The sequence below is a fragment of the Tursiops truncatus genome, chromosome 15 (genome assembly GCF_011762595.2).
Source record: "Tursiops truncatus isolate mTurTru1 chromosome 15, mTurTru1.mat.Y, whole genome shotgun sequence".
Lineage (NCBI taxonomy): Eukaryota > Metazoa > Chordata > Mammalia > Artiodactyla > Delphinidae > Tursiops > Tursiops truncatus.
Window position 1 is genome coordinate 74,366,704 of NC_047048.1, and position 27,927 is coordinate 74,394,630.

At 44.7% G+C, this 27,927-nt stretch overlaps 1 protein-coding gene across 2 annotated transcripts; it reads right to left on the minus strand.

Moving 5' to 3' along the window:
• Window positions 1–198: 198 nt before the first annotated feature.
• Window positions 199–27,836, minus strand: ZNFX1 (zinc finger NFX1-type containing 1). Of its 2 annotated transcripts, none has more exons than XM_019943869.3 (15): window positions 27,680–27,836; window positions 26,248–26,355; window positions 25,548–25,654; window positions 19,556–21,364; window positions 15,308–15,439; window positions 13,713–13,861; window positions 12,980–13,129; window positions 11,563–11,677; window positions 10,041–10,291; window positions 8,219–8,358; window positions 7,049–7,203; window positions 6,526–6,671; window positions 4,800–4,910; window positions 4,318–4,413; window positions 199–3,708 (listed from the first exon to the last, which is right to left on the minus strand). In XM_019943869.3, exons 3-15 carry the CDS (start codon window positions 25,606–25,608, stop codon window positions 1,267–1,269), a joined length of 5,757 nt encoding a protein of 1,918 aa, XP_019799428.1. In that variant the 5' UTR covers window positions 25,609–25,654; window positions 26,248–26,355; window positions 27,680–27,836; the 3' UTR covers window positions 199–1,266. The 2 variants fall into 2 exon arrangements, with proteins under 2 accessions (XP_019799428.1, XP_019799429.1); XM_019943870.3 differs by having other exon boundaries at window positions 25,548–25,662.
• Between the last annotated feature and the right edge of the window lie 91 nt (window positions 27,837–27,927).

Below are 27,927 nucleotides of genomic sequence, written 5' to 3' on the forward strand. Positions count from 1 at the left end.
CTCATAAAGCTGTTAATAGGAGTGCCTCTGGGGAAGGAAACTTCAAGTATACCTTTGGAGTTTTCTTTTCACCAAGAGTGAAAATGACTTACCAGCCAAAGACACAGACTCCTCGTAGGCACTGCCTCCATTCCCATCCTCACTGTCTCAAGCTGCTTGAGCTGCTTTTAACAGTTGAGGACAAACACAGACCACTGATTTTTCTCACTGTTTTTATTAATTGGCTTTATAGGCTAAAGTGCATAGTAAAGACAAAAAAGGAAATGTATACATAGCAAAGGGACGTTTTCTCGCCAACATTAGAAAGACCTGAGATGCCTAAGTGTCAGTTCTAGGGAACACTGGACTGAGGGAATACGTATGCAGGCAGCAGGCCTGGGGGCTGGCTTCTGGTATGGACCTGGGACCTACAGAAGCTGCTGGCATGCTAACCCTGCCCAGGCAAAAGCTGCAATAGAGGGTGTTGGGACAAAAGGGTCACACTTTGGATAGGCGCTGCTGGTACTAAATGAGAGTTTAGTCCTTTCAAGGCCCTGGGGAACCAGCACAGCTACTGAGCCTCTCCTATTGCAGGGGAAAAAACCTCAACCATCCCAAAGTGCAAGTCCCAGGAAGGGTACAGGGATCACTCCTTAGTTGGCCTGGGCCTGCTGCATAAGCCCCCAGCTGTGGTCTATCACACTTTCCCCCACTCTCAGTGAATATGTAACATCAGGATTAGTCAGTGAAGTCTTTGTCTCATCACGTGCCTCCGTCTCCTAGAATGAGGGTGCCCGAGGAGGAGGGTAGGAGGGATTCTTGTGCTCCTTAAAAGGATAAGCAGCTCATAAACAACTCCTCTGGGCCTCTTTATTAGACTGGAAATGAGTGTGCAAGTTAGGTCCTGGCAATTTAGAATGAGTCTGCTTCACTGAGCTCCTATCTGCCTCTGGAGCACTGCGGAAAAAAACATGTGACTGAGTCAGGATCCAGAGACACTACTAGGTAGCCTGGGTGGAAGCCCCAAACGTGCTTCAGGCAGTCTGTCCACTAACTTGCAGAAGAGAGAAGAGACCTGTTAACTTCGCTCTCAGTTCTGGAAGTAAAGTGCTTACTCTAGAGCAGGGGTAAATCTAGAAACAAATGTGGGCAAGCCCTAAAAGTGGATCCTTAAATAGGTGCTAAGACTAAAAGGACAGTAATAAAAAACAAACTTCGGTTCTTTCATGGGGGAGCCGGCCCCAGCCATACAGTGGCCAGGGCAAAAGGCAGCGGTATGTCATCTTCCTACATCATCCTCTGGATCTCCTCAAAGTTCAGCAGGTTGTTGGCCGTGTCAGACCAGGCAGGGTGCTGGGCCCCATCCATCTCGGAAGCAAGCTGATTGCTTCTTTCCAGAGTATGGTTCACGCCCCCAATCACCTCCTTACAGTCAGGACACGTGCCCCTCTGCATGGCTCCCCCACAATCACTAATCACATAGATGTGGCCATTGGGGCACTTGAACCAGTGGCCACGAGGGTAACCTATGGCTTTGACGATCTGCGCTCGTTCTTCCTCTGAGATGCCCAGGCCAGAACAGGGAAGGGTGGCTTTCAGAGCCTCCATCTTTCTCTGCACAAGCTGTTCATCCTCCCGGGTGAACTTACACGTCCCCTCGAGGATCTTCCGGACTCTGGAGACCTCTTCTGCTACGCGGCCTCTCACCTTCCCCTCTGCTATCTTGCAGCGGGTCAGCAGGTTCACCAGGTATGTGAGCCTCTGGATTTCACTTTGGAGGTCATCCAATTCCTGGCTGGTGAAGCTCAAACGCTTCTTGGCCAGCCACTCATGGACCTGGTCTAATCGAGTCCTCACCTGCTTCTGTTCTAAGACATGCACTTTTTTCAGGGAATCATATAGGCCAGCCAGGTGGTCATAGAAGCTGATATAATTCTCAACAAGGCCCAGGTCCTTCACTGACAGATTTTTCTGGGCCAGCTTCTCTTTCAACATTAGGAAGTCTTCAGGGAGCAGCTGGTAGAAGAGATTCTTCCTCTCCAGTAGGGCCTTAAGTTGTTCCTGGCTGACTGCAATTTCCCCTGCTGAGCCCAAGATCTTTTCCTTGACAACTTCAATCTCTTCCAGCCGCTGTTTGATGCTGGTTCCATACCTCAGATTTTTGCGGATGGGCACCTGGCAGATAGGGCAGACCTTCAACTTGATGGCAACTTCGTCATCCTTCTGCTCGTTCATGTAGCGGTCCAGGGCTTGCACCTCAAAGATGTGGCTGCAGTCTTCCAGCTGTACAAAGCGGGCATCTGGCTCATCCTCAAAGCCAAAGAAGATCTGGGTGACTTCTTCCTGGTGGCAGACACGGCACTTCTTGGGGCATGGTTCCCCACACAAACCAATGCAGGGGTGGCCGCAAGCCAGCAGCTTAGTACAAGGCACGTAGCAGGGGGGTCGGTCACAGGGCTCAGAGCAGAGTTTGGTGCACTGGTAGTGCTGGCAGCGCCAGTCACAGGGTTCCACACAGGGACTGCACAGTTCCCCACACTTTTTCTTGCACTGGCTGTGGACGCAGCGGTTCTGACAGGTCCGCTGGCAGGGCGGGCACTCACCAATGCACGGCTCCTGGCACTTGTGTGAACAGATGAGCAGGCGATTGCAGGGCTGTTGACAGCGCTCGTGGAAGCGCCCTTTGAAGCAGCTGTGGCAGGAGCCGGGACATGGATGCCCACAGTCCAAGATGGTGCCACACTTGGTGGTGCATTTGACTGGCAGGTCATACCTGAGGTCCTCCACATGGCCACACTTCACCTTTTGGCTGTGCCCACACTTGAGTTTCACGGTGACCTTTTCTGAACACAACCGCACACAGTCTTCACCACATGGGTGGCTGCACCTGTGCCCACATTTCAGGACCTTGGGGCAAGGCTCTTGGCAGCAGAAATCTGACTCAGGCATGGAACAAGGGACCATTTGTTCATGGCCGCACCGGAGAATGACTTTGGGCACCTTCACCTGACAAGGCTGACACTCCTGGAAGCAAACAAGGGGGCACCGGTGCCCGTCTTGGCAGATCACCTTCTGGCATGGCTTCATGCACTGGAACTCCTTGTGCAAGGAGTCATAGGGGTGGCAGGCACGGGTGCAGACGTGCCCACAGCCCAGCCGGAACTCACAGGGTAGGCTGCAGCCTCCTTCGGGCACTTTTTGGAAGTCAGAAGCTTTGGATACTGAAGTGTGGATAACAGGGTGGTTCTGGCAGCACAGCTGGAGGGCAGAGCCTATCTGATTGTTCTCTCGAAGGGTATGGATGATCTTGCTCCACAAGGGCACCTTGGCCAGCATCTGCATGTTTCCAATGCAATACATTCCCTTCTTGGCACGGGACAAGGCCACGCAGATGCGGTTGGGTATCTGGAGAAAACCCACCTTGCCTTCCTGGTTGCTGCGCACTAGTGAGAGGAGGACGATATCATTCTCCTCCCCTTGGTATTTGTCCACCACATGGACCTTGACACCAGCAAATGTCTTGGCAGGCATGAGTTTGCGCAGGCAGAAGAGCTGCCCGGTATAGGTGGTGAGGATGGTGATCTGGGAGGGCAGGTATTCCTGACACAGGAAGTACTTGCACAGCTCCACCACAAAGCGAGCCTCATGCTGGTTCTGGTGGCTTTTGCCTTCTTGGATTTCCTGTTCAGGAAAGTTGTGTTCTACAAAGAAAAGGTTGGAAGAGACCCCCTGGAAAGAAAAAGAAGAGAAGGTACATTCATGGTAGTTTTTTCTACCTTCATGTGCGTTGGCCACTGACCCTGTCCCAGGGAAGGACCTTAGAAGGCTTCTACATACTCTGTACCATAATCTTTAATTTAGGAGCATTCCACTGTGCTGAATGCTTTATATACCTTATCTCCTTCAATACAATAATATTACGAAGCAGCAACCATTATTCTCATGTACAAAAGAAGACCCTGACCCTCAGAATTGGTATATAATTTGCTAAAGGTTACACAGCTACTAAATGGCAGAGCTGGGATTCAAAAACCCAGGTCTGTATTCTCAACTTATATTCTATTCCTCTTCTTAATAACTAGCTTTTTACTGTTTTGATTTTTGTTTTTGGCCACATCACATGGCTTGAGGGATCTTAGTTCCCAACCAGGGATCGAATCCAGGCCCCGGCAGTGAAAGCACCAAGTCCTAACCACTGGACCACCAGAGAATTCCCAATAGGCAGCTTTTTAAAAAGCTGGCTGTTTTCCCTTCTGAAAGCCCTTTTTTGTCCTGAGGAAAATATAACCTCCTAGGTTGCTGACAGCATCAGAGAAAGATCAGGTAGGGCAGATTCACCTTAATCTTCTCGTATTTGAGAACAGAGGGATGGTTTTCCAGATCCTGGTAAATGTGGGGTGTCAAAAGCCGGGCAATTTCAGGGCACATGCGGTGCTGAAACAAGACATGTATGTCATTAAAAACATGGGCGGTGCTGAAACAAGACACGTATGTCATTAAAAACATGGGCAAAGAGTAAAATGGACAGTTTTCTAAAGACTAAGTTGCTAGTGGAAAATCTGGGGCAGTAACATTTGAAAAGAATAATAGGGAAAAAAGAGCAGAATGTAAACAGCTCCTTCATCTGACACAAACTCAACACAGGCTGAACTTGCGGTATTTTAAAACAAAAAAACAAAATAAATCTGACAGAGTCATTTCATTACTAAACTAGCAGTATTTTAATGAAATAAAAATGCCAAGCTTTCTTGTTGGCATTTGGCAGGCTCCCAGGAGCCTTCCCTTGGACATTTGGTAGTAACAAAGGTCTAGCTTCTCACCTGGTAGTTCAGACGGACAAAGGGAATGTTTACTTTCACCAACCGTTCAAAGAGGGACACCTCAAGGTTGAAATTCTTGGCCAGATCATACACATTGGCACTGGGGCGCAGCTGAGAAGAGAAACACGTCTGAGGATTCTCCACTGAAAATGTATTTTAACCATCCATCCATCTACCCACCTATCAAATGTTTTTCAAGTGGCTTCTGTGTTCCAGGCACTGCTTTAGTTGTTAACAGGCTAAGGACAAAGAGTGACAAAGGCCATGAAGCCAAGAAATAAGGGTGATGGGACAGAATGCCCAGGGGTGGAGGTTCTTTACATAGGCCTCTCTGAACAGTGACATCTGAGTTGACACCAGCATGGAGGAAGTCACCAGTCATTCAAAGAGCAAGCCATAAGAGAGAGCAGAAAGAAGAGGGTGGGAACACAGTGAGCAAATGAGATAGATGGTGGTATGAGGTGAGGTCAGAGAAGCAGGCTGAACCCTGAGAATACTGGCCTTTGTAGGCCACTTTAAGAAGCTTGACTTATTTATTTATTTATTTTTGGCTGCGTTGGGTCTTCGTTGCTGTGCACGGACTTTCTCTAGTTACGGCGAACGGGGCTACTCTTCATTGCGGTGCCCAGGCTTCTCATTGTGGTGGCTTCTCTTGTTGCGGAGCATGGGCTCTAGGCACGTGGGCTTCAGTAGTTGCAGGACGCAGGCTCAGTAGTTGTGGCTCACGGGCTCTAGAGCACAGGCTCAGTAGTACTGCCGCATGGGCTTAGTTGCTCCACGGCATGTGAGATCTTCCCGGACCTAGGGCTCGAACCTGTGTCCCCTGCATTGGCAGGCGGATTCTTAACCACTGCGCCACCAGGGAAGCCCCAGAAGCTTGATTTTTATTTTAAGTGCAATGGGAAACCACTGGAAGGTTTTAAGCTGGGGAGTAACATGACCTGATTTACTTTTTAGCTCCTTTATGAAGAATGGATTAGAAGGTGGCAAAAATGGAAGCAGTGGGATGGGGAACACGCTGTTTTAACAGGCCACTTAAAAGGCCACGGTAGGGCTTCCCTGGTGGCGCAGTGGTTGAGAGTCCACCTGCCGATGCAGGGGACACGGGTTCGTGCCTCAGTCGCGGAAGATCCCACATGCCACGATGCGGCTAGGCCAGTGAGCCATGGCCGCTGAGCCTGCGCACCTGGAGCCTGTGCTCCACAGTGGGAGAGGCTACAACAGTGAGAGGCCCGCGCAGCGCAAAAAAAAAAGGCCACGGTAGATTATTAAAAAGTAGTAAAGGGGGGGTTTCCCTGGTGGCGCAGTGGCTGAGAGTCCGCCTGCCGATGCAGGGGACACGGGCTCGTGCCCCGGTCCGGGAAGATCCCACACGCTGTGGAGTGGCTGGGCCCGTGAGCCATGGCCGCTGAGCCTGTGCGTCTGGAGCCTGTGCTCTGCAAAGGGAGAGGCCACAGCAGTGACAGGCCCACGTACCGCCAAAAAAAAAAAAAAAAAAAAAAAAGTAGCAAAGGGAACCTGAAATGGATAATGCTACCTCTAAAACATGCCCCCAATCTAAGAGCACCTGCTCTTAGATTGAACATGGGAGGTGAGGAAAAGAGGTGTCACAGACAGCCACTAATAAGCTTGAGGACTGGTAAAGCAGAGACCAGGGTCTTCCTGTCTGATTCCTGATTCCACACCTGCAGAGAGCCAGCCTATCTTCTAGGGGCCCCTGGCCTACCTGCTGGTGGTCCCCAATTAGAATGAGGTGCTGGCAAGCTTTGCTCAGGGTGGCAATGGTGTGGGCCTCAAGGACTTCAGCAGCCTCTTCCACGATGACGATCCGAGGCTCCACCTTCTGCAGGATCTGGCGATATTTGGCAGCACCTCGAGTCAAGAGAACAAAGAGAGTTCTCTGAGCGGATGTACTGGACTCGCTGTGCCACTGGGCTTCTGGATTGGTGACCCCCGAGCCTGGGTCTGTTACAACTGAGTCCTCACATTCACCCAGGGCCACGGTGACCACTGCATGAGAATGAGTGCTGCTGGGTGGTCTCCAGAGCACCATCCCCATGTTGTCACTGTTGAGGTTCTAAATGCAGTAGAAGCAAGTGGGTGAATTTCACCAAGAGAACCCTAAACACAGCTTGCTTCCAATAGCTTTTCATGGTATTTTCCTCTAACCTACTAAAGAAGTTTCTCTTTACCTGTCCTAGATAATCTGATAGGCATTGGCAACAGTAGTGAACTCTATGCTTTCTTACCTGTTGTTGTCATTCCTACAACTTGGGCATCTTTCAGGATGTGCAGGTCTTCCTGGAGTCTCAGCTCTGCCATTCTCTCTGCTGATGTGCGGTACTGACGTTCATAGCTGAGGATCTTTCGGCGGGTGTCAGCCTGGTACATCTGTAGCCACAGCCTGGAGAATGTGAAGAACCAGGGAGAGGAAGCCATGTGCTTTTTGAGAAGGTGGAGGAAGCCCCTTCAGTGTGCCCTGTGCATGAAGTGGAACCTACACCCTAGAGGAAGTTACAAGCCACAGAGAAAGGAGAGAGACCCAGATGTGCAGGGACCTGAGAGTCCAAAATGGCCAACAAAATGATGTGCAGGGAGATGTATGTAAGTGGTCAGGAGCTAAGGAAGGAGGGGGCTAAAGAACAGAGGTTAACTACTGGACAAGAGCAAGGGACTTTAAAAGCTTCAGGAAGAATTTCTCACAAACTGTCCCTACTCCATTCCTGCCCGAGTCCCCACTCCTCCCCTCACAATTACTTGTAATTGTGGAGAATTACTTGTAACTCTCCACAAGTAAAACAGATCATTTCACCACTCTGCTGTAAAACCTTCCAGTGGTACTCTTCAGCCCTAAGAGGCCCTGCACAGTCTGGCCCCTGCCCACCTCTCTGACCTCACTTTCTATTTGTCTGAGATACAGCCATGCTGGCTGCCTTCTTTCAATTTCTCAAACATGCTCCCTCCCCCCTCGAGGCCTTTACCCGTGTGGTCCCTGCAAGCTCATCTGCTCCCCCTTCCCAACTGGCCTTATTAATGCCTACTCATCTTCCAGATCCTGCCTCCAATGTCACTTTCCTAGATATCTCAGATCAGATCAGCTCCCATGTTAATATTCTTAGCACTCCTTGCTCTTTTCTTCCTTGGTGTTGATGCCTGTTTGTAACTTTTTATTTGTGGAACTAACTGATTTGTCTTCCTGGATAGCCTCTAAACCCTGTGAGGGTAGAACCAAGCGTGTCTATTCTATCCCATGGCTGCATCTAGCACTCAGCTCAGTGGGGTGCTCAATCAATCGTCGGTTAACACTAATATTGAAGATCTGAAGGGCTTATATTCTAGGAACAGGAAAGGAACCCCCTGGGGAAATTACATGGGCTGGCTGCGGCTGGGGGTAGGTGGGGGTGGGGTGGGCACAGTACCTATAAAGCTGCCAGCGAGAATTCAGGTCCAGCTGCCAAACATCCTGGATTTCATTGGCCTCGGCCTCAGTCATGGTGTTCAGCTTGCGAAGTTCAACCTTCACCTTCTTTTTCATTTTCTTTTTCTGGTTGCGCTGGGTCTGTGGATATCAATACCAGTCAGAGTCACTGAGTAGAGGTGGGCCTGGTTCTAAGCCCGAGGCGGGGGCTAGAGCACATTTAAAAAAGGAGCTGTCATCTCTGATGAACTTCTCTAAGTGTCTCACACTCTCCCAACAGATATTTCATTGCTAAATGAGGGCTCTGGAGCCAGTTTGTCTGGGTTCAAAGTCCCATCTACCTCTTATATGTTGCGGGACCTAGAGTAAGTTACTGAACCTGAACCTCTATGTGCCTCAGCATCCCCTTCCATAAAATGGGAATAACAATAGTACCTCTTCACAGAGTTGCTGGATTGACTGAAGGAGTAAATACATGGAAAGCACTTTAGAAGAGTGCTGGCACTAGTCATTACTGAACATCTTTGACCACAGTCTGCTTCTCATTCCTAAAGCATATGTCATGACAGTAGTGGAGGTGCGTCTCTCTCGTTAAATGCCATACAGGTCCTGCTAAGATGGTCTTAATGCCGTTATATCAAGATAGTACCTTTAACAAGTGGGTAAAAGGCACCATTTCGGAGAAAGTGCTCCCCCCGGCTCTGCATGAGCCTTTAGAAGGACTGGCATGCCAGATAGATGTCACAATACTATGGACCCCCCTCCGCTTCAAAACCAAACAATTCAACTCCTCCAGAGGCCAGATGGCAGATGCCCAATCCATGCTTCCAAGTATTGGGCTCATGATTCTGTCCCTCGCATAGAGATGTTGAACTGAACTAGGAGATCAGATTCAAAGCCAGCAGACTGGAGAAAGCTGCATTCAAAGCTGCCCTTAAAGTCCCTTAAATCATCAGTGGGGTTCAGTGTTCTATTGTCAGAGTAAGACACGGTAAATTCTGAGGACCACTAGGTTCTACCAAAGGAAGGAGCGGACAGAAAGTCTGGGCATTTATACTATTCTGGCTCTAAGAGAAATATCAAATTTCAGAGTGATTGAAGGATAAATATTCCATCCAGTCTACATAGCTTACTTCATTCTGTTTTACTTGAATCCTCTAAAATCTTAATGCACAGACTTGTTTGTAGTTGAAAAGAGAATATCCATGAAAGCACCAAGCACTGAGACCGTAAGTGTTTGATCTGACTCATATGTGCTGCGCTTCTCTAAAAGTTCAAGAGAAGCACTTGGCTACCTACTTTCTGTCTTTCTAAGTTAGCATTTCTTGCCAGGGCCCCTCTAAAAGGCCATAATTTTTATACTCTTGGAAACTGGACCTATCTTTTTTTTTTTTTCCTGCAGTACGCGGGCCTCTCACTGCTGTGGCCTCTCCCTTTGCGGAGCACAGGCTCCAGATGCACAGGCTCTGCGGCCATGGCTCACGGGCCCAGCCGCTCCGCGGCATGTGGGATCTTCCCGGACTGGGGCACGAACCCGTGTCCCCTGCATTGGCAGGCGGACTCTCAGCCACTGCGCCACCAGGGAAGCCCTAGACCTATCTTATACTAGGATTAGGTTGTAAAAGGGTAAATTAAGCTAATTATGAGGATGCAGTGAATACGGTGCAACAGAAGTGAGTGAAAATCAGGGGCTGCGGTTCTGGTCAGAACATATGCTCTCAGGCCTGTTTAGGAGAGTTACCCACACCCACCTGGCAATAATAACTGAACTCTCATTTCCTACTCTGTTAGGACTTGCAGGGGCTACGAGGAAGTGAGCTTACCTCCCACTCTCCTGCAGCCTGCTCCTGCCCGGCTGCTGTCCCGGGGCCATAGTTGTCTAGCCTCATGGCCAGAAGCACTTTAGCCAACTCCTGTACTGCCCCATTCTCTTCCTTCTTCCGTCGCCGGGGCCTCACCACCTCTTCCTCCTCAATCATCCGGTCTGCTTGAATCAGTTCAGCCTCCTCTGCGATCTCAATCAGCGAACCCTCCTCTTCCCCTTCTTCCTCCTCCTCCTCCCCTTCTGCCTTGGCTAAGAGAGGAAAGCAGTCAGGACAGGGATGGAGACTCTTGAAGCCAAAGGATGAAAAAGGGTACCTATAAGAGCTTAGATGCATGAAGACATTCTTAAGGGGTTTAAGTGGTTACCTCTGGGTAGGGAAATGGGAGGAATGACAGGGGAGAGAGACTTAGGTTTCCTTGCATACATTTTTGTTACATTTAAAAAATCACATGAATGTATGCCTTTTTAAGGAAGGTTTTACTTATGTCAAATACATATACAAAGGAAAGTATACAACGTAAATGTGCAACTTAAAGGATTATAAAAGTATATAAAATGAACATCCAAGTACCTTCCACCCAACTTAAGAAGCAGAAAGTTACCAATTTCTTTGAAGACCCTTGTGGGCTCTACTAACCTGAATTCTATATTAGTCATACCTCCCTTTTAACTTTACCACATATATAATATATATGTATCTTCAAACAACCACCATCATCTAGTTTTGACTTTTCTGAGCTCTATATAAATGAAATCATACTATATATATCAATATTTTCCTATAACTTGCTTTTTTCATTCAGCATGGTTTTGGTTTTTTTTTTGCGGTATGCGGGCCTCTCACTGTTGTGGCCTCTCCCGTTGCAGAGCACAGGCTTCGGACGCGCAGGCTCAGCGGCCATGGCTCACGGACCCAGCCGCTCCGCAGCATGTGGGATCTTCCCGGACTGGGGCACGAACCCACGTCCCCTGCATCGGCAGGCAGACTCTCAACCACTGTGCCACCAGGGAAGCCCAAGCATGTTTTTGAGTCATACATATTGCTGTATATGCTGTAATTCAATCCTTTTCACAGTTGTATCCATTATCTGAATAGATTGTAATTTATCCATCTGGTGTACAAATGTGGATGGATATTTGAGTTCCTTCTGCCTTTCTTTTATCATAAAGTGGTTTTGCCAATTAATATCGCCATTAGCCTCATATCAGAGTTCCCACTGCTCCACATTCTTTCAATGTGGGATTATATCAAACATTTAAATTTTTGCCAATCTAGTAGATGTGTAATAGTATATCGTTATAGTTTTAATTCCTCTCATTTCTAATGAGCACTTTTCATGTTTATTGACCATGAGGATTTATTTTGTGATGTGCTTATTAAAAGTCTTTTATCTGTTTTCCTATTAACCTATTATTTGTCTTTTTCTGATTGATTATAGCTCTTTACTTTTAAGTCCTGCTCTTCTAGTCTTTACCATTCCACCTTAAGATGTGATTCTAGGCAGACATGCACCTCTTACCTGTATTTTCAGGTCCTGCTGGAGCAACACTTTGGGTGAAAGAACCAACACCTAGACCCAGCCACTCCAGCATCATGGAATGCTTCCAGCCCTGGAAGCAAACCCATTCGCTATTCTGAGGAAAGAATTATTAGTCATGAGAATTCTATGACAACTAGCATGAGGAAAGGTCTTCTCAAAGGATCAAGAGGTAATTCCCTTAAAATTCTCTTAAAAATGCAACGTTTGGGCAACTGGCTCATTTAATATGACTTGCATAGATTTAAAAACAAAAATTTCCTGCCTCTTTTGAAAAAATCAGGAGCTATGGGAGCAATGAGCCTGCATTCCTAAATGGCAACAAATGGCCGAAGTTGGCTGCTGCCACCCCTTTTCCAGTTTGCCTCAGTCCTTGCTACTTCCCAACGCCTCACATCTAGCCTGCTTCAGTCCTTTATAGGACTCTGACTGACCCTTTTAGGCTTTGGGGCTTGAAACCCTGGAAATCACCAACCCATTGATAGTAGAGCTACCATCTCACTGGATTCCTGGCCAACCACTTTACAGAGATCGTGTCAGGTACTTCCCTGGTGGTCCAGTGGTTTAGACTCTGTGCTTCCACTTCAGGGGGCACGGGTTTGATCCCTGGTTGGGGAACTAAGATCCCTGCATGCCGCGCAGTACAGCCAACAAAGAAAAAAAAAAATACACAGATAGCAGATACTTCTTATAATATCCTTTGAAGGCAGGCGTTATTATTATTCCTGCTTGACTGCTGAGGGACCTGAGGATCACACTGGCTCAAGTCACAAGTCTGTGTGACCAGTCTGTCAAGTCCCAGATCCTCTATATGTGCTAGGTTGCCTCGTGATGATTTTGTTTAATTTAACAAGCACTTAGAGCACTTATTAAATCAAGAGGTTTACAAATATTGACTTGTTTATTCAATAACAATCCTATAAGAAATAAGTTGATCTGTAAGAAACTGCCATTTTTGCAAGTTAAATTTAAAAATATTGGCAATTTCACGGGGTTCAACTTAATGTTATTAGCCGCACTTTTTTTTTTTTTTGCCACGCCTCACGGCTTGCGGGATCTTAGTTCCCCGACCAGGAATGGAACCCGTGTCCCCTGCAGTGGAAGCCTGGAGTCTTAACCACTGGACCTCAAGGGAAGTCCCTATCCCCACTTTATAAAAGAGGAAACAGGAACAAGAAAATTAAGTAACTTGCCTAGAGCAAAATCAGTATTCACATCCAGCAGACTGGCTCCAGAGTCTTGTTTCTGACTAGTATATTCAGCTGCCTTTTCTCACGAAAAGGAACTTTTCACATCACAGCAGCATCTTAGCAGATTATAGCTAATGCTTTGGACTTCTACTTCTGCTGCCAAATATGGGGACAAGAGAGATGCTTGTGCCCCACAAGATGACCCCTACCTGTACTGGTCCATTCATCAGGCTTTTCCAGTGTTGGAGGGAGATGTACTTCTCCAAATGCTGTTCCCGTAGTACGCCACGCATGGTGCACTCCAGGGTCTGGGCCCCTTCATGCAGCTCTTGCTCTGACTCTTTCATTTGTGTCACGATCTATCAAGAACAGAGGGAAAGAAATGATGAAGAAGTATCATCATGTCCCAAACTCAGTCTCTGCCTTGAGGGAAAACAAAGCTAACACAGGAACAGCCAGTCTTTAACCAAAGGATTAATATCTAAAATGTCTAAAAACCTCCTACCAACTAGTAAGAAAAGGAAACAAATAATACAACAGAAAAGCAGGCCAAATATACTGTGGTAGAGACCGCTCTCTTTTTTCCTTAGTAATAAGAACTCAAAGTTTTGGTTGGGCACAATGCTGCCCAGCTAGAAGATGATACTTACCTGGTCAACAGGCCGTAAGTAAAAGTGCTATGGGTGGTTTTGGGGAAGTAGCTTTAAGGCCCTGGCAGGGGCTGGGAGGGGTGGTGTGCCCTTTTCTGTCCTTTCCCCATCTTGGATTATGAGGGCAAAGATCACACCGTAGGATTACCCGAATGGAATGCTGGAAGGAACCAGGGTCCTTCACAGCTTTGTGGAGCCTCCCTATCTCCCCTGGACTGCCTACCCAGAAAGCCACTGCTATCTTGGTTAGTTCTCCCTTGAGCTACCTCAGATCTCCAAAGCTGGGACTTACACTCATGTAGGCCCTTCGGAGGTGCATGGGGAGGTTGCGGCGGAATTCCCGCTTGTTCCTCAGCTCCCTCAGGGTGAACTGCTTCAGGATTTCACTGTTGCTCCTTCCACCTACCCGCACAATGCTGGTCTTTTGACACTTATAGATGCCTGTGGAGCAAAGCAGAGCATGGCAGAGTTAAGAGGAGCTATGCTGGATTCTCTCAGGTGAGAGCTGTGTATGTTTGGGACGTTGTTGCAGCCGGTCCCTTAGGGTACAAACTGGTACTTACAGGGAACCTACCCCACCAGTGAACAAGAAGGCCCCAGAGATGATGTGACCTGCAGAGCAGTAAAGTGTGGTGCTTAAGAGCACAGGCTTTAGAATCAGACACTTGGGGACCCAAGTCTTGTCTGCACACTTACTGCTATGTAACCTGGGGCAGGTTACTTAAGTTGAGCCTCAGTTTCTTTGTCTGTGATTTGAAGACAGTAATACTTTCCTTATAGGGCTATAGTCTGGATAAACGAGAGAGTATCCTTATAGCTCCTAGGGAGGGCCTGGCCCAAAGTAAGCATTAGTAAATGTTCTCTATTATTCACTCTACAGATATTTACTAATTGCTTATTTTGTGCCAGGCATGTGTTAGTTTCTGAAGATACAGTGGTCAAAACACAGGTTCAGTTCCTCATTTGTTCTCATGTCTCACAGTCTACCAGAGAAGATACATATTAAACATTTTATCATAATAAAACTTAATACTATAAATACATGCTAAAAGTGTATAACAGGGGACCTTAACTAGCTTGGGTGGGGCAGAGATCTAATTTTTAAGGATCTAATTTAAACTGATACTCTAGGAATAAGGAAGATTTAATCTAGGTGAAAGGAGGATATGAAAGAGTGGAAAATAATAGCCTAAGCATTATTTTCCAGAGGAAAAACAAATACTTATTCATTCATTTATGCAATTAGTATTGTTTGAGTGTCTAGTATGTGCCAGGATCTGTGAATATAGCAAGAAACAGGACCAATCCACTTAGTGTTTATAGTCTAGGGTAGAGACACATACAAATAAACTGGTACATATATGCTAATTAAGTATTTGAAGGAAAAAATACAAAAGGAGTCTTAACCTTGTCTGGGGCCAAGAGGGCAAGTCCACATGAAGTGAGACCTGAGGAATCAGCTGGAGCCATCCAGGCTGGGTGCATCAAGATGGAGACAGCGGGAGAAAGAAAAAGTACATGCTAGGCAGAGGGAACAGCATGGGCCAAGGGAGAAGCTGGAGGAAGTCAAGAAACTGTAGACAGTCAGGGTTGCTGGAGTTAGAGAGAACAAGGGAAGAGGTAGGAGATGAGGTTCAGAATTAAGCTGGAGCAAACCACACACAGCCTTTCAGGCTGTGGACTTTATCCAAAGAGCAATAGAAAGCTACTGAACTTGCTGATGGTTCAAAGTTGAGAACTTTTTTTTTGGCCACACTGCACAGCCCGCAGGATCTCAGTTCCCTGACCAGGGACTGAACCCGGGCCACAGCAGTGAAAGCCCAGAATCCTAACCACTAGGCCACCAGGCAACTCCCAACAGAGAACAATTTTGCCTACAGATATTACCTTCCAGAAACTGGTCCAAAGCATGATTAGTATAACACACAACCAAGATGGGGAACTTCTGGAGGCTAATTTGCCAAACAGCCTCGTTGGTTAGAAGGGCCTGAACAATTTTTAGACCCACATAGGTTTTGCCTAAAAAACAAGGAAAAAGGAGAGTTAAAAAACTTAGAGACTTTCTAAAAGGAGTAATTATGTACGCAAATTATTATTATTATTTAAAAATTTAAGGTAATATATTGAGATGGTTTAAAATCCTAGAAGCGCAAATGGGTGTGTTATGTCCTCCTCACTCTTCTGCCCCCAGCCACCTAGTTCCTCTTGGAAGCAACCGGCGTTACTAGTTTCTTGTGTAACTTTCCAGAGGTAGTCATTCTATGCACAAACAAAAACGAATATACAGTCTTTTTCTAGCCTTCCCCTTCCTTTTTAAAATACAAACAGTAGCAGACTATTTTCACCGTTCTACATCCTGCTTTTTTCACTTAATATAGTTCTCTATCAGTACATAAAAAGAATCCTCTTTTTGTTTTTCAGGGCTGTAAGGCATTTGTTTAGCCAGTTTTCTGCTGATGGACATATACATTGTTTCCAATCTCACACAGCAAATTATTTAGAAATGCTTTTTTTAAAAAATAAATTTATTTATTTAATTTATTTTTGGCTGTGTTGGGTCTTTGTTGCTGAACGCGGGCTTTCTCTAGTTGTGGTGAGCGGGGGCTACTCTTTGTTGTGGTGCACAGGCTTCTCATTGTAGGGCTTCTCTTACTGCAGAGCACGGGCTCTAGGCACACGGGCTTCAGTAGTTGTGGCATGTGGGCTCAGTAGCTCTGGCTCGCGAGCTCTAGAGCGCAGGCTCAGTAGTTGTGGCGCACAGGCTTAGTTGCTCCGTGGCATGCGGGCTCTTCCCGGACCAGGGCTCGAACCCGTGTCCCCTGCATTGGCAGGTGGATTCTTAACCACTGCGCCACCAGGGAAGCCCTAGAAATGCTTTTAATATACCACAGTAGACTTGCCTTTGTGATAGGAGTGAAAAACTCACAGAAATCAACATCGGAGTTAGAGTTATGGGCTCATTAATAAATGGTCAATAATTAATTGTTTACAAACAGCTAAATTCTTACATTGTGTCAAGCTGAGAAGCCACTGTCCTCAAAAATACTCAATGCTGAGTGAGCAATACAAGAAAATAAACATTTCAGTACAGCTGAATACTTTTCAGTATAGATAAATAACAATTTCTTGCTTCCTTTTTTTTCTTCAAATAATATGTATTGAGTGCCAAACAGGTGTTAGACACTGGGTTAGGTGCAAGAAATACAATGGTGAGCAAAATAGCCATGGTTCTTATCTTCCTGGACCTGACAGACTTGCAGAAGAGAAAGATAATCACACAAACAAATGCAAAAATCACAAATGTAGGAAATGAGAAATACAAGGTACCAAGAAAACAAATAATTGGGATTCTGGCCTACTCAATGAGATTAGAAGAGGCTTCCCTGGGAAAGTGATAACTGAGTAAGAGCGGGCAAGGCGGAATAGGGATGGACTGGTTGGGAGGTTCCTGACATCTTCCAGTGAGTGAGGACAAGGTCTGGCTCCAGCAGTTGAGATAATTACGCAGACTGGGGAGAAGTTTCAGAGATAAACTTGATTGGAACTTGATAATGGTTTGGCTGGGGTGAGGAACAGAAAAGGATAACTCCTATGTTTCTAATTTGGAGGACTGGATGGCTAAGGAGTCCTTCGGAGGAAAGAAAATCTTTATAATTCAATATTTACCCCATCCTCTCCTACTGCTTCCTTCCCCTTGGAATGGATACTTTTCGGGATTTCCACCTCAAAAATGACCCCCTTTGTCACATCCCTCTCAAACTCACAGGCTGTTTCTTAGTAGCTCTGCGTGTGTGTGTGTGTCAACCTAGCGTGTTGTCACATCCCTCTCAAACTCACAGGTAGGCTGTTTCTTAGTAGCTCTGTGTGTGTGTGTGTGTGTGTGTGTGTGTGTGTGTGTGTCAACCTAGCGTGTTGTCACATTCCTCTCAAACTCACAGGTAGGCTGTTTCTTAGTAGCTCTGTGTGTGTGTGTGTGTGTGTGTGTGTGTGTGTGTGTGTGTGTGTATCAACCTAGAGTGAAATGATTATATTACTATACTTGGAGCTAAAGAGTCTCAAGTCAAATGATAACATTAGGGGAAATTAGTTGCAACATGCATATTTTGAAAATACAAACAGCTTCTATAAATCAGTAAGAAAAAGAAACCATTCAACAGAAATATGGCAAATATGAAAAGGCAATCTACAGAAACAGTTATATAGATAGCTAATAAAAACAAGAAAGGATATTTAATCTCACTCTTGATTAAAGAAATACAAATTAACCACTGTGATATACATTTCCAGAGGACAATTTGGCACTATCTATTAAAATTACTAATTCACGTATTCTTTGATTCAGTTAGGGATTTCTCTCCTGGATATACTCTGCTTCTGTGTGAAATGACTCACAAACAAGGTTATTCACTGACCTATTGTTTGTATCAGTAAATCTTTCCATAGGGAACTGGTTAAAGAGATTATGAGCTATCTATACAATGGAATATTATGCAGCCACAAACAGGAGTGAGATAATACTTATGCACCAGTATGAAAGGATCACCAATGTATTTTATAAGTGAGCAAAGCAAAACACATGCAAAGTGTTTTCTAGCATAGTGAGTCAAAAAAAAGTGGGGGGAAATAAATATAAGTATGCATTTGCTTGAATATTCATAGACTATCTCGGGAAGGATAAACAGGAAGACAATAACATTGCTTTAGATAAAGGTACTGGGTGGGATGGTGGGAGGAGAGAGACGTGGAATTTTTAAAATATTTGAACCATTTTTTATTAAAACATAAAGTTAAAATTAATAATGAGCCAAAAACTCTAACCTCTCAGATCAGCAAAAACTGCTGATGAGCAAACATTAATAACATACAACAATGCTGGAAAGTATATAAGGAAATGGGAACACTAATTCATTCTCGGTGGCAGTACAAACTGGTACATCCTTTTTCTTCTTCTAAAGCCCTGAAAGCATCACTTTAATTATGCAGATTTTCCCATCATATGGGTGTTTCTTATCAGAAAGAACTTTCCATTTTGTTACATTAATTTTTTATCATGAGTTGCCATTCTTTTATCGTTATTTTTAAAGAACCTCTTCCTGTTTTGTTTTTTATTTTTTAAATATTCTTTTGGGAGGGTAATTTAGCAGTACCTACCCTAACTATTAATGTGAATTTCCACATTAGGAAAAAAACTACAGAAATAATAAGCAGAGTACTCAGAGATAAACACACACAGATATAGATTATGAATACTTATTAAGCACTGTCTATGAAACCAAAAAAAAAAATCTTGGTGCATTCATGCCATGAATGCAGGCATGGTAAAAAAGAGTGAGGTATATTTCTAAATGTGACTGTAGTGTAAAGAATGTAAAAATATCCGTACATATTATATACATATATATAAACTGTAGGCCAATATATAGAGCATAATCTTGTTTTTGTTATTTAAAAAATAGGAAAAGTGTGCTATGTAAACATATAAATACCCATAAAGACACAAAGATATATCAGTTTTAACTTTGGAAAACATCTCAAAAGACACATGTCAAACTGCTAATAGTAGCTGTCATCTCAGAGGAGGATTAGAGAGTGGCACACAGGGAGGAAGATGTAGGGAAGTATATTTCCAAGAGAAGAGAGAGAGAAGCCAGGAGCCGGCTTCTAGACTGCCTGAGTTCTAGTCTTAGGTCTGTCACTTGTCATCTGTGTGAGCTTCAACATATTATTCAACCTCTCTTTGCCTTAGTTTTTTCCATCTGTAAAATGGAATGGTTTCTACCTCACAGAGTTGCAATGAGTTAACAGATGCAAATCATATACAGCAGTATTTGGTGTCCAGTGCTATTATATACCTGATATTATTTAACTTAAATTTATATAAGATCAAGCAAATTAATATAGCCTGCAACGGAGCAGAAGTAATGCATCTCCCTAAGTCTGACCCCTCAGCAGTCTTACTACGCACACCAATGGGTCCTCACTGGAAAAATCACTATGAGAAGCTGCTTTTTCAACAAGTTCAATGCCCATTTCAGGGCAATGTTTTAAACCGAGACATTCCAGAAACCTAGAGTCAAGCCTCCCTTGCCTATCTCACAGGGCAGATGTCATGTGCTCTGAAAAATTTTCTCTTACCTGTTCCAGGAGGTCCTTGAATAATAGCCAGTTCTCTTGTGAGAGCAAACTGCAAGGCTTCCATCTGGGAGTCATCCAGCTTCAGGGTTTCTTTTGAGGGCCACTGGCTGGGGTCTAAGACATTAACTCTGAGATGTCTCAAGCCCTCAGTATTCCTCAGAGATTCCCCAGTGGCAGAGGGATCCTTTATTAAGGGAGTGAAATCATATCTGCCCCCCATTAGCAAGTACCTTGGCTCCTTCACATAAGAGTCACATTCCACGATGTTCCTCTGGAAGGGGATGTCTTCCTCTTGGACTTCCTGGAGTCCTTCCAGGACGTGCCTATAGGCCTCAAAGTATGCAGTTGTTTCCACCATGAGGAAAGAGTCAGAGGGCTGGACATCTGTTAGCAGCTGTTGGCTCTGCTCATTGAAGCAGAGCTGGACAATTCCTCGGCAGAGATCTTCCTGCTCCCGATTAGACACGGTGGCAAAAAGAAATGTCTCAAAGTTGTCCTTGGACATGCACACCAAGGACCCATAGAGCAATCGCTTGGAGTTCTGCCAGCGAACAAACTTCAGTGATTTTGTGTCAAATTGCACCTTGTAGACAATGCCTGTTGACGAACACACGGGGGTGATGATCCTGGTATCAAAGTAGATTCGGATGTCATCAAACTTTCTCTTCCTCAGGCCTTGGTCTTCAAAGCTTTGGAGAAGTTCCAAAATGCCCTCCCGCAGGGGTCTGACAAAATCCTCTCGCAGGAGTCGGAAGTGGGTATCCAGATAGATAGCAGTGCTGTCGTATTTTCCAGAAATGATGTTGGGGCGAAGGAATGGCCTCTCATCCAAGTGCACTTCATTGTAAGTGGGGTAAATGGGCATGGTCCGGTAGCTCTCAACATGGTCTTCTGCCTCCGGCTGCACGAGAGTGTAGGTGTCCACTCTTAAAGTGCCCTCTCGTCTCTTTTCCTGCAGATGTTCGATGATGGTCTGGACCTTTTCCAGGTTCTTCTCTGTCTCTTCTCCTATGTCAACACCAGAGGCTCTCAAAGCATTAAGAGAAGCTGGCAGGAGAGAAATGAGCATGGAAGTTTCCTGCACAGAGCTGGCAGGGAAGACACTTACAAGGTCCTGGAGGAGGGAGATGATGTTGCTAATGTGTTCTGGATACTGGTTTCGAACATGGGGGATGGATTCAGTGATCATCCCTACCACATAAGCCGGCAAGCAGATTTTGAGGAATGTGGAATTCTTCAATATGCCCAGAACATGGAGAACGCTGTGGCGGTCCATTTTGGAACTGCAAGCCTTCCGAAGAACTTGGCAGATGAGCTCAAGGAAGTTGGACTTCATAAAAGAATGAGACAAGAGCTCCTTCAGTCCTAAACTTGTGGCAAGTGTGATGACCACCTCAGAGGGATCTTTCTGCAGAAGACTTTCTAGGAACTTGTAGCCCAGTTTCTTCACCTGCTGTGGCTGTTCTGCAGGCTTTTGGTGGGGGTTCCGCCACTGCTGAAAGTTTTCACCGGGTCGTGGTAGTCTGCGGTTCCTTCCCTCCTGGTTGCCACTTCTCTGCCTGGTGTCATTTTCCTGACCATGTCTTTGGCCTCTAGGTTCATCATTGGCATGCCCCTCCTGGTTTCTCCTTCCCTGATGTGGGTTCCTGCCCACTGCCCCAAACCTCTCTTCTCTTTGCCGATGAGGAACAGGATGGTTGTTGGCCCTAGGATGCCTTCCGGGCTGGTTGGCTCCTCCTCTGAGAGCACTGGCCGCTGGATTATCGGCCTGATTTCTAGCTCTTGGTGGTAATTCTCCATCCATAGGCCCTAAACACAATGGGAATTTTGGGTAAGCACAATGATATGGACATACTTTCATTTTCCAAAACAACTAAGGAGCTTAGGTTTTATTTGGAGAGAAAAAAGGTTTCCGACCAAGTCGTGATAAATATAAACTAGTTTACAAGGGTTGTTGTATATATTACAAAAATATTGTTTTTTCAAAGGGTGCAACAGAAAAAATAAACATTTGTTGAGTGCCTAATACATGATAGAGGATAACTACTCATTTAATCCTCACAAGCTGGGATTATTTCAGAGGCTCAAAAAGGTCATCTCATTGCTTTCAGTCTCTTGGCAGTACCGAACAACAGTGAGAGCATGAGTTTCACAGCTGAACAGACCTGGTTCAAACCTTGGTCTAGGTACTTCCTTACTGTATAACCTTGGCTAAGTTGCATAATTTCTCTAAGCTTCACCATCTGGGTTGCTGTAAAGATTAAATGTTTATAAAATGCTTAGTATACTACCTGACACATAAAAAGCTCTCATTAATGTTAATTACTAACAGAAATACTAATAATTTTTTATTGGGAATACCCTGCTGATCTCTAGGACCATTTGTTCTGCCTCTAAACAATTAGGTCATAGGCAACAGAGACATCAAATGGGATAAAACCATAAAGGGAAATGCTTTTTGAACCTTCCTCAGCATCAGATGGCAAAGGGGAAGGTAGGGCTTCCTTTACCAAGATGTTTTTGAGCCAAATAATAGATTGTGAAGGAAACTGAAAAATAAAACTCAAGTTCTATTTCAGGAAACTGAGAAATGAAACTCAAACTGTGATTCAGGAAACTGAAAAATGAAAATTAACTTTTCCTCCTTTCTGCAGCACGAGTTCATCGACCTAGTACTTATCTATTCCCAAGCCTCAGACAAGGAGGTGTGGGGAGAGGAAGGAGACATACCCAGCACACACAGGAAAGCTAACATCATCCTGTGGCTGAAGCTGAATTTGTCTTCCTTGATCTGCCACACATTTCATAAGTGACCTTGGCAAACATACCCAAGCCCTTTTTCTTTCAATTTCCTTTTCTCTAAAACGGATTCTAAAGCTGACCCAACTTAGCAGAATGACTTGGAGATTTTAAGAACAAATAAACAAAAGAAGACTGTATGCCATGATTGGATGATAACAAATGTTATGAAAGTTTCAAATGCACATCATATTCAAGATGATTGTACCATTTCATGCCATCAGATCCTAAATCCACTAATGTACATTTCCTTGCTTTGTATGTTGTCGAGAAAATTTTAATGTGACAAGACAAAGGAAAATTTGGTAAAATATAAATACTGTAATACCGAACTTTAAATTTTTATAATTGTTACTTTTATATTTACTTTTCAAACTCCCAAGACATCATAAGAAAGTCCTACTTTTAATAATCTGATCTGATTAGAAGACTCAGTATTTTGGAAGAATGGAAAATTGTATCATTTCTCATCCTTTCAACATTCACATAGCTCATAAAATAAAGTTCTACAGTTCCTCCTCATTCGTTCCATGACTGATACTCAGAAGACATGTTGCAAACTTAGGGAAAGGCAAGAATCCATTCAGTTTAGTTTCGTTTTAGAAAGTTCTGAGCAAACAGAATAATCACTACAGTAGAGTGATGCTTTCGGAACTAACTTTGCTTTGGTGCCTAGGACTCTAGACATGTACTATCAAATACACGGTGACTAGCTATGTGTAGTTATTAAGCATCTTAAATATGACCAGTCTGAATTAAGATGTGTAAAATGACACATGGAATTTTAAAGACTTAACAGCAAAACATGTTAAATACCTCATTAAAATTTTTTATATTGATAACATCTTAAAATTATAATATTTGAATATCTGGGGGGAGTCAATACAAATATTAAGATTATTAAAGTACTATGAACACTAATTAGAAAAGGTATGTGCACCCCTAGGTTCACGGCGGCATTATTTACAATAGCCAAGATACAGAAGCAGCCTAAGTGCCCATCAACAGAGGAATGAATAAAGAAGATGTGGGGTGTACACAAACACACACACACACACACACACACACACACACACTATATATACACATACATATATATATAAAACGGAATACTACTCATCCATAAAAGAATGAAATCTTACCATCTGCAACAACATGGATGGACCTAGAGGGCATTACGCTAAATAAGACAGAGAAAGACAAATACTGTATGATTTTACCTATATGTGGAATCTAAAAAACCAAAGAAATGAACAAACACAAAAAAACAGAAACAGAATTATAGATACAGAAAATAAATAGGTGGTTACCAGAGGGGAGGGAGGTAGGGGGAGAAGATAAATAGATGAGGCAAATTAAGAGGTACAAACTTACAGTTGCAAAATAAATGCATCATGGGTATGAAATGTACAGTGTGGGGCATATAGTCAATAATTATGTTATATCTTTGTATGGTAACAGATTGTGTAACTAGACTTACTGTGATTATTTTGAAATATATAGAAATACTGAATCATTATGTTGTGTAACAGGAACTAACATAATGTTGTAGGTCAATTATACTTCAAAAACAAAGTCATAGAAAAGGAGATCGGATTTGTGGTTTCCCGAGGTAAGGAGCTGGGGGAGGGGAAAATGGATGAAGGAGTCAAAAGGTACAAACTTCCAGTTATAAGATAGATAAGTACTAGGGATATAAGGTACAACATGATAAATGTAATTAACACCATTATATATTATATAGGAAAGTTGTTAAGAGAGTAAATCCTAAGAATTCTCATCACAAGGAAAAAATTTTTTTTCTATTTCTTTAATTTTGTATCTATATGAGATGACAGATGTTCACTAAACTTATTTCAGTAATCATTTCATGATACATGTAAGTCAAATCATTTATGCTGTACACCTTAAACTTACAGTGCTGTATGTCAATTATATTTCAATAAACCTGGAAAGAAAAAAAACTCCAAGAAAAGTACTATAATAGTAAAATATATTCAATTATAATAAAATGATATTATTTGGATATATTGGCTTAAATAAGACAAATACCAAATTTTATTATATTAAGTTTTTAAAATGTATATTACCTGTTTCTTTTTGTTTTTAATGATGCTACTAGAAAATTAAAAATTAAGTTTTGGGCTTGCATTATGTTTCTACTGGATAATGCTCCTCTAAACCAGTTACTTCCGGGGACTTCCCTGGTGGTCCAGTGGCTAAGACTCTGCGCTCCCAATGCAGGGGGCCCAGGTTCGATCCCGGTCAGGGAACAAGATCCCACGTGCTGCAACTAAGACCTAGCGCAGCCAAATAAATAAATATTAAAAAAAAAAAAAACAGTTATTTCCATTTCTGACACCTCAACACTACCTTTGCTAAAGTGAACTGCACCCATTTAGAAGCTCTCTTAAGGAGAGGGGACGGTCGTCTAGTCTGAGTCATTCATGTTGTAGCTAGTGAATAAACCATTCTCTTTTTTTTTTTTTGGGCCATGCTGTGCGGCTTGCAGGACCCTAGTTCCCCAACCAGGGATTGAACCTGGGCCTTGGCAGCGAAAGCATCAAGTCCTAACCACTGGGCCCTCTGGGAATTCCCAGGAATAAACCATTCTTTACTTAAGAGATGCAGTCTATTTTGGTGGGCCTGCTCATTCATAAGTAACTCAATTTCCTTCCCATTACAGATTTTCTTCAACGTACAACTGGGTTACTTCCCGATAAACCCACTGTAGGTTGAAAACATTAAGTCGAAAAAGCATTTAATACACCTGATCTATCAAACATCATAGCTTAGCAAAGCCTACCTTAACATGTGCTCAGAACACTTACATGAGCCTACCATTGGGCAAACTCATCTAACACAAAGTTTACTTTATAACAAAGTGTTGAATACCTCATGTAATTTACTGAATAACGTACTGAAAGAACAGGATGGTTGTCTGGGTACAGAATGGTTGTAAGTGTACTAGCTGTTTACCCTTGGGACAGAGTGGCTGACCGGGAGCTGCAGCTCACTGCCGCTGCCCAACATCACAAGACAGTATCTTACCCAGGAAAAGTTCAAAATTCAAAATTTGAAGTATGGTTTCTACTGAATGCATATTGCTTTTGGACCATGTTGCAAAGTCAAAAAATCATAAGTGGAACCATCATCAGTCTGGGACCATCTGAAGGTAGAAACCCTTGCTCACCTCTGTGGTTAATATGAGGATTCCTGGGCCGGGCCTCCGGACAAGGTCTTCGGTTCTCCATGTCTGAGTCACCTGATTTCTTCCACGTTCACGTTACTTTCAGTTGTCTGGAAGTCCGCACAGGTTGACAGTTATTAGTGCCTTTTGAAATACAGCATCCAGCAGGAAAAAAACCCAAATAGTATCAAGCTAATCCTTTCTACCTCTACATCTTAATGATTCGTTAATTAAGAGTCAAACATAGATTTTAATCATGTGCACAAGTGTTCAATTCTGCGAATGCTCAATTATGATACAAAACACTAAATTCACAATCTAGGATCAAATTTCAAAGGATCAAATTCCCCCTTCCCTTTATCCTTGTACTTTCTTGGGGTTAAGGGAGTGTCATCAATTCCCATTCAAAACTCCTGTTTGATTTATGCCTTTAGCCAAGATACTTAAGCAGTTGCTAGGTTTCACTTTACTCTCCTATAAAGCAAACAAATATTGTTGCCACAACAGAAAGAAGTACATTTTTATGAACCCCCAAACCATGTATTTACCATTCCATCCAGCATTTATACTATATAATACTCTATAGCTTACAGTACTCTATAGTACATAAATAATTAGTGAGCAGTTATCCCTATACTACTCTTTGGAACACAGCCAAACGGATTAAGTCCTCCGCTCTATTGAATCAAGAGAAAGAAATTACGTTTCAATAACCAGGAGGCTACAGGATGCTGTTTCCTCAGGACAGCTAGATATCTGCAGTTCTTTCCTTCTCCTCTTTCTTTTATCTTGATGGTTTTCGACAGTAGTCCTGTAAGAGAAAGAGGAAGCCCCTTATAAGGCAACTTCTCCATCCTACTCATACACATCATGTGGGCTGGGGCTAGGGAAAGAGTGGCTAACTGAGAGTCCTCAGCAAAGGGACTTTTTCAACTGTCCCTTTCACTGAGTTTTAAAACATTCATAGTTGGAAACTGTGAATAGATCTGGCATTACATGAGGAGTAGCTTTTACCCTCATCAGAGAAAGGAGTCCCTTTCCTTCCTGCTGGGAATATTTTTGGTGAATCTCATCCCTCATCTTATCAAACCCAGCTCTCATGGCACAGTTCAATATTTAGAGGGTTTTTTGTTTGTTTGTCTAATTAGAAAAAAATGCTCAGAGGAAAATTCCTTCTTCCTCTTGTTGAATAGAAACTCACAAATTTTCTGGGATAAAAGAAACAAGAAAAGAAAAAAGAAAGGCAAGGAAAGGGAGGAGCAGAGAGGAACAGGAAATGCTACCACAAAAGCAGAATCGAACGGGTTTCTTTGGGAATCAAGGCCTGTAAGGGCAGGATGAAGAAAATCAGTGATGGTCAAGCTGCTGTAGTGGTTAAATTAGAGAGGAATATTAATTACCAGGATGGGATGAAAGAGGTTAGAGCTGGGTTTCAGGGGGAAGTCTCCAGGGTCCTGAGAGAGTATAAGAAAGGATGGAGAAGTCCCTGTCACCCAGGCGCCCAGCAGCTCCTGATGGAGATACTGTAGGGTCAAGGGAGAGCCAGGGCTGTGTGCGGCAGTGAAGAAGGTGCCAGGGCAAAGCTGAAGCGGGGAGCCGCTGGGGAGGTGGGGGACAGTGGAAGAGGTTTGGGGGCCTCAAGGAGAGGGTGGGGCTGAGCTCAGCTGGGGGCTGTTTGCTAAAGTGATGAGGGCCTGGAAATAGGAGTGGGGAGTCTAGGTGCGGAAGGTGGTTGTAGAGGATGGGGATGAATGAGGTGATGAGGGGAGCTGAGGACGCTGGAAGATGAAGGGGGAGCTGTGGCAGAAAATGAGGATGGAGATGGGGGGACAGAGGAGAGCTAGGTGATGAGGCTGGAAGCGGAGGTGGTGATGGAGGCGCTGAGGGGGCTAAGAGGGGCGCTGAGGAGAGGGGCCAGGGGCTCAGGTGGGTGATGGGGGCGCTGAGAAGGTGACGGGTACTGAGGCGGTGACGGGTGCTGAAGCGGGTGATGGGGGCGCGGGGGCTGAGGAGGTGGCGGGGGCGCTGAGGCGGGCGTCGGGGCAAAAGTGGCAGTGGAGGGGCGGCGCGGGCGCCGGGGGTCGCGGCGGGCGAGAGCAAATGCGTGACCGGGGCGCGGGGCGGGGGTCGCTCACCGGGCTCCAGCGCGTCCTCTCTCTGCCAGCGAAGCCGCCGCCGCCGCCGTCTGCTGCTCGGACTCGGGCCCAAGCAGGTCAGCGGCCCCGCCCGGCGCAGCTTACTTTCGGTTTCCTTTCCCCGCAGACACTGGGCGGGCCGAGGGGCCGGCCCAGAGGAGGAGGGAGGGGAGCAGGAGGGGGCCTGGGACGGCGAGCGAGGGGGCCGGGCCCTGGCGCAGCCGGCGCCCCCGCCCTTAGGCCCGGCA

Bases quoted from the DNA above. Each gene is read 5' to 3' on its own strand.
- ZNFX1 (XM_019943869.3), bottom strand. From the start codon at position 25,608: ATGGAGAACCGAAGACCTTGTCCGGAGGCCCGGCCCAGGAATCCTCAT. The intron at 13,862-15,307 runs GTAATATCTGTA...TTTGCTCCACAG, and splicing joins TTTGGACCAGTTTCTGGAAG to GCATCTATAAGTGTCAAAAG. The intron at 4,911-6,525 runs GTAGGCCAGGGG...TTCTCTTCTCAG, and splicing joins TAATTGGGGACCACCAGCAG to CTGCGCCCCAGTGCCAATGT.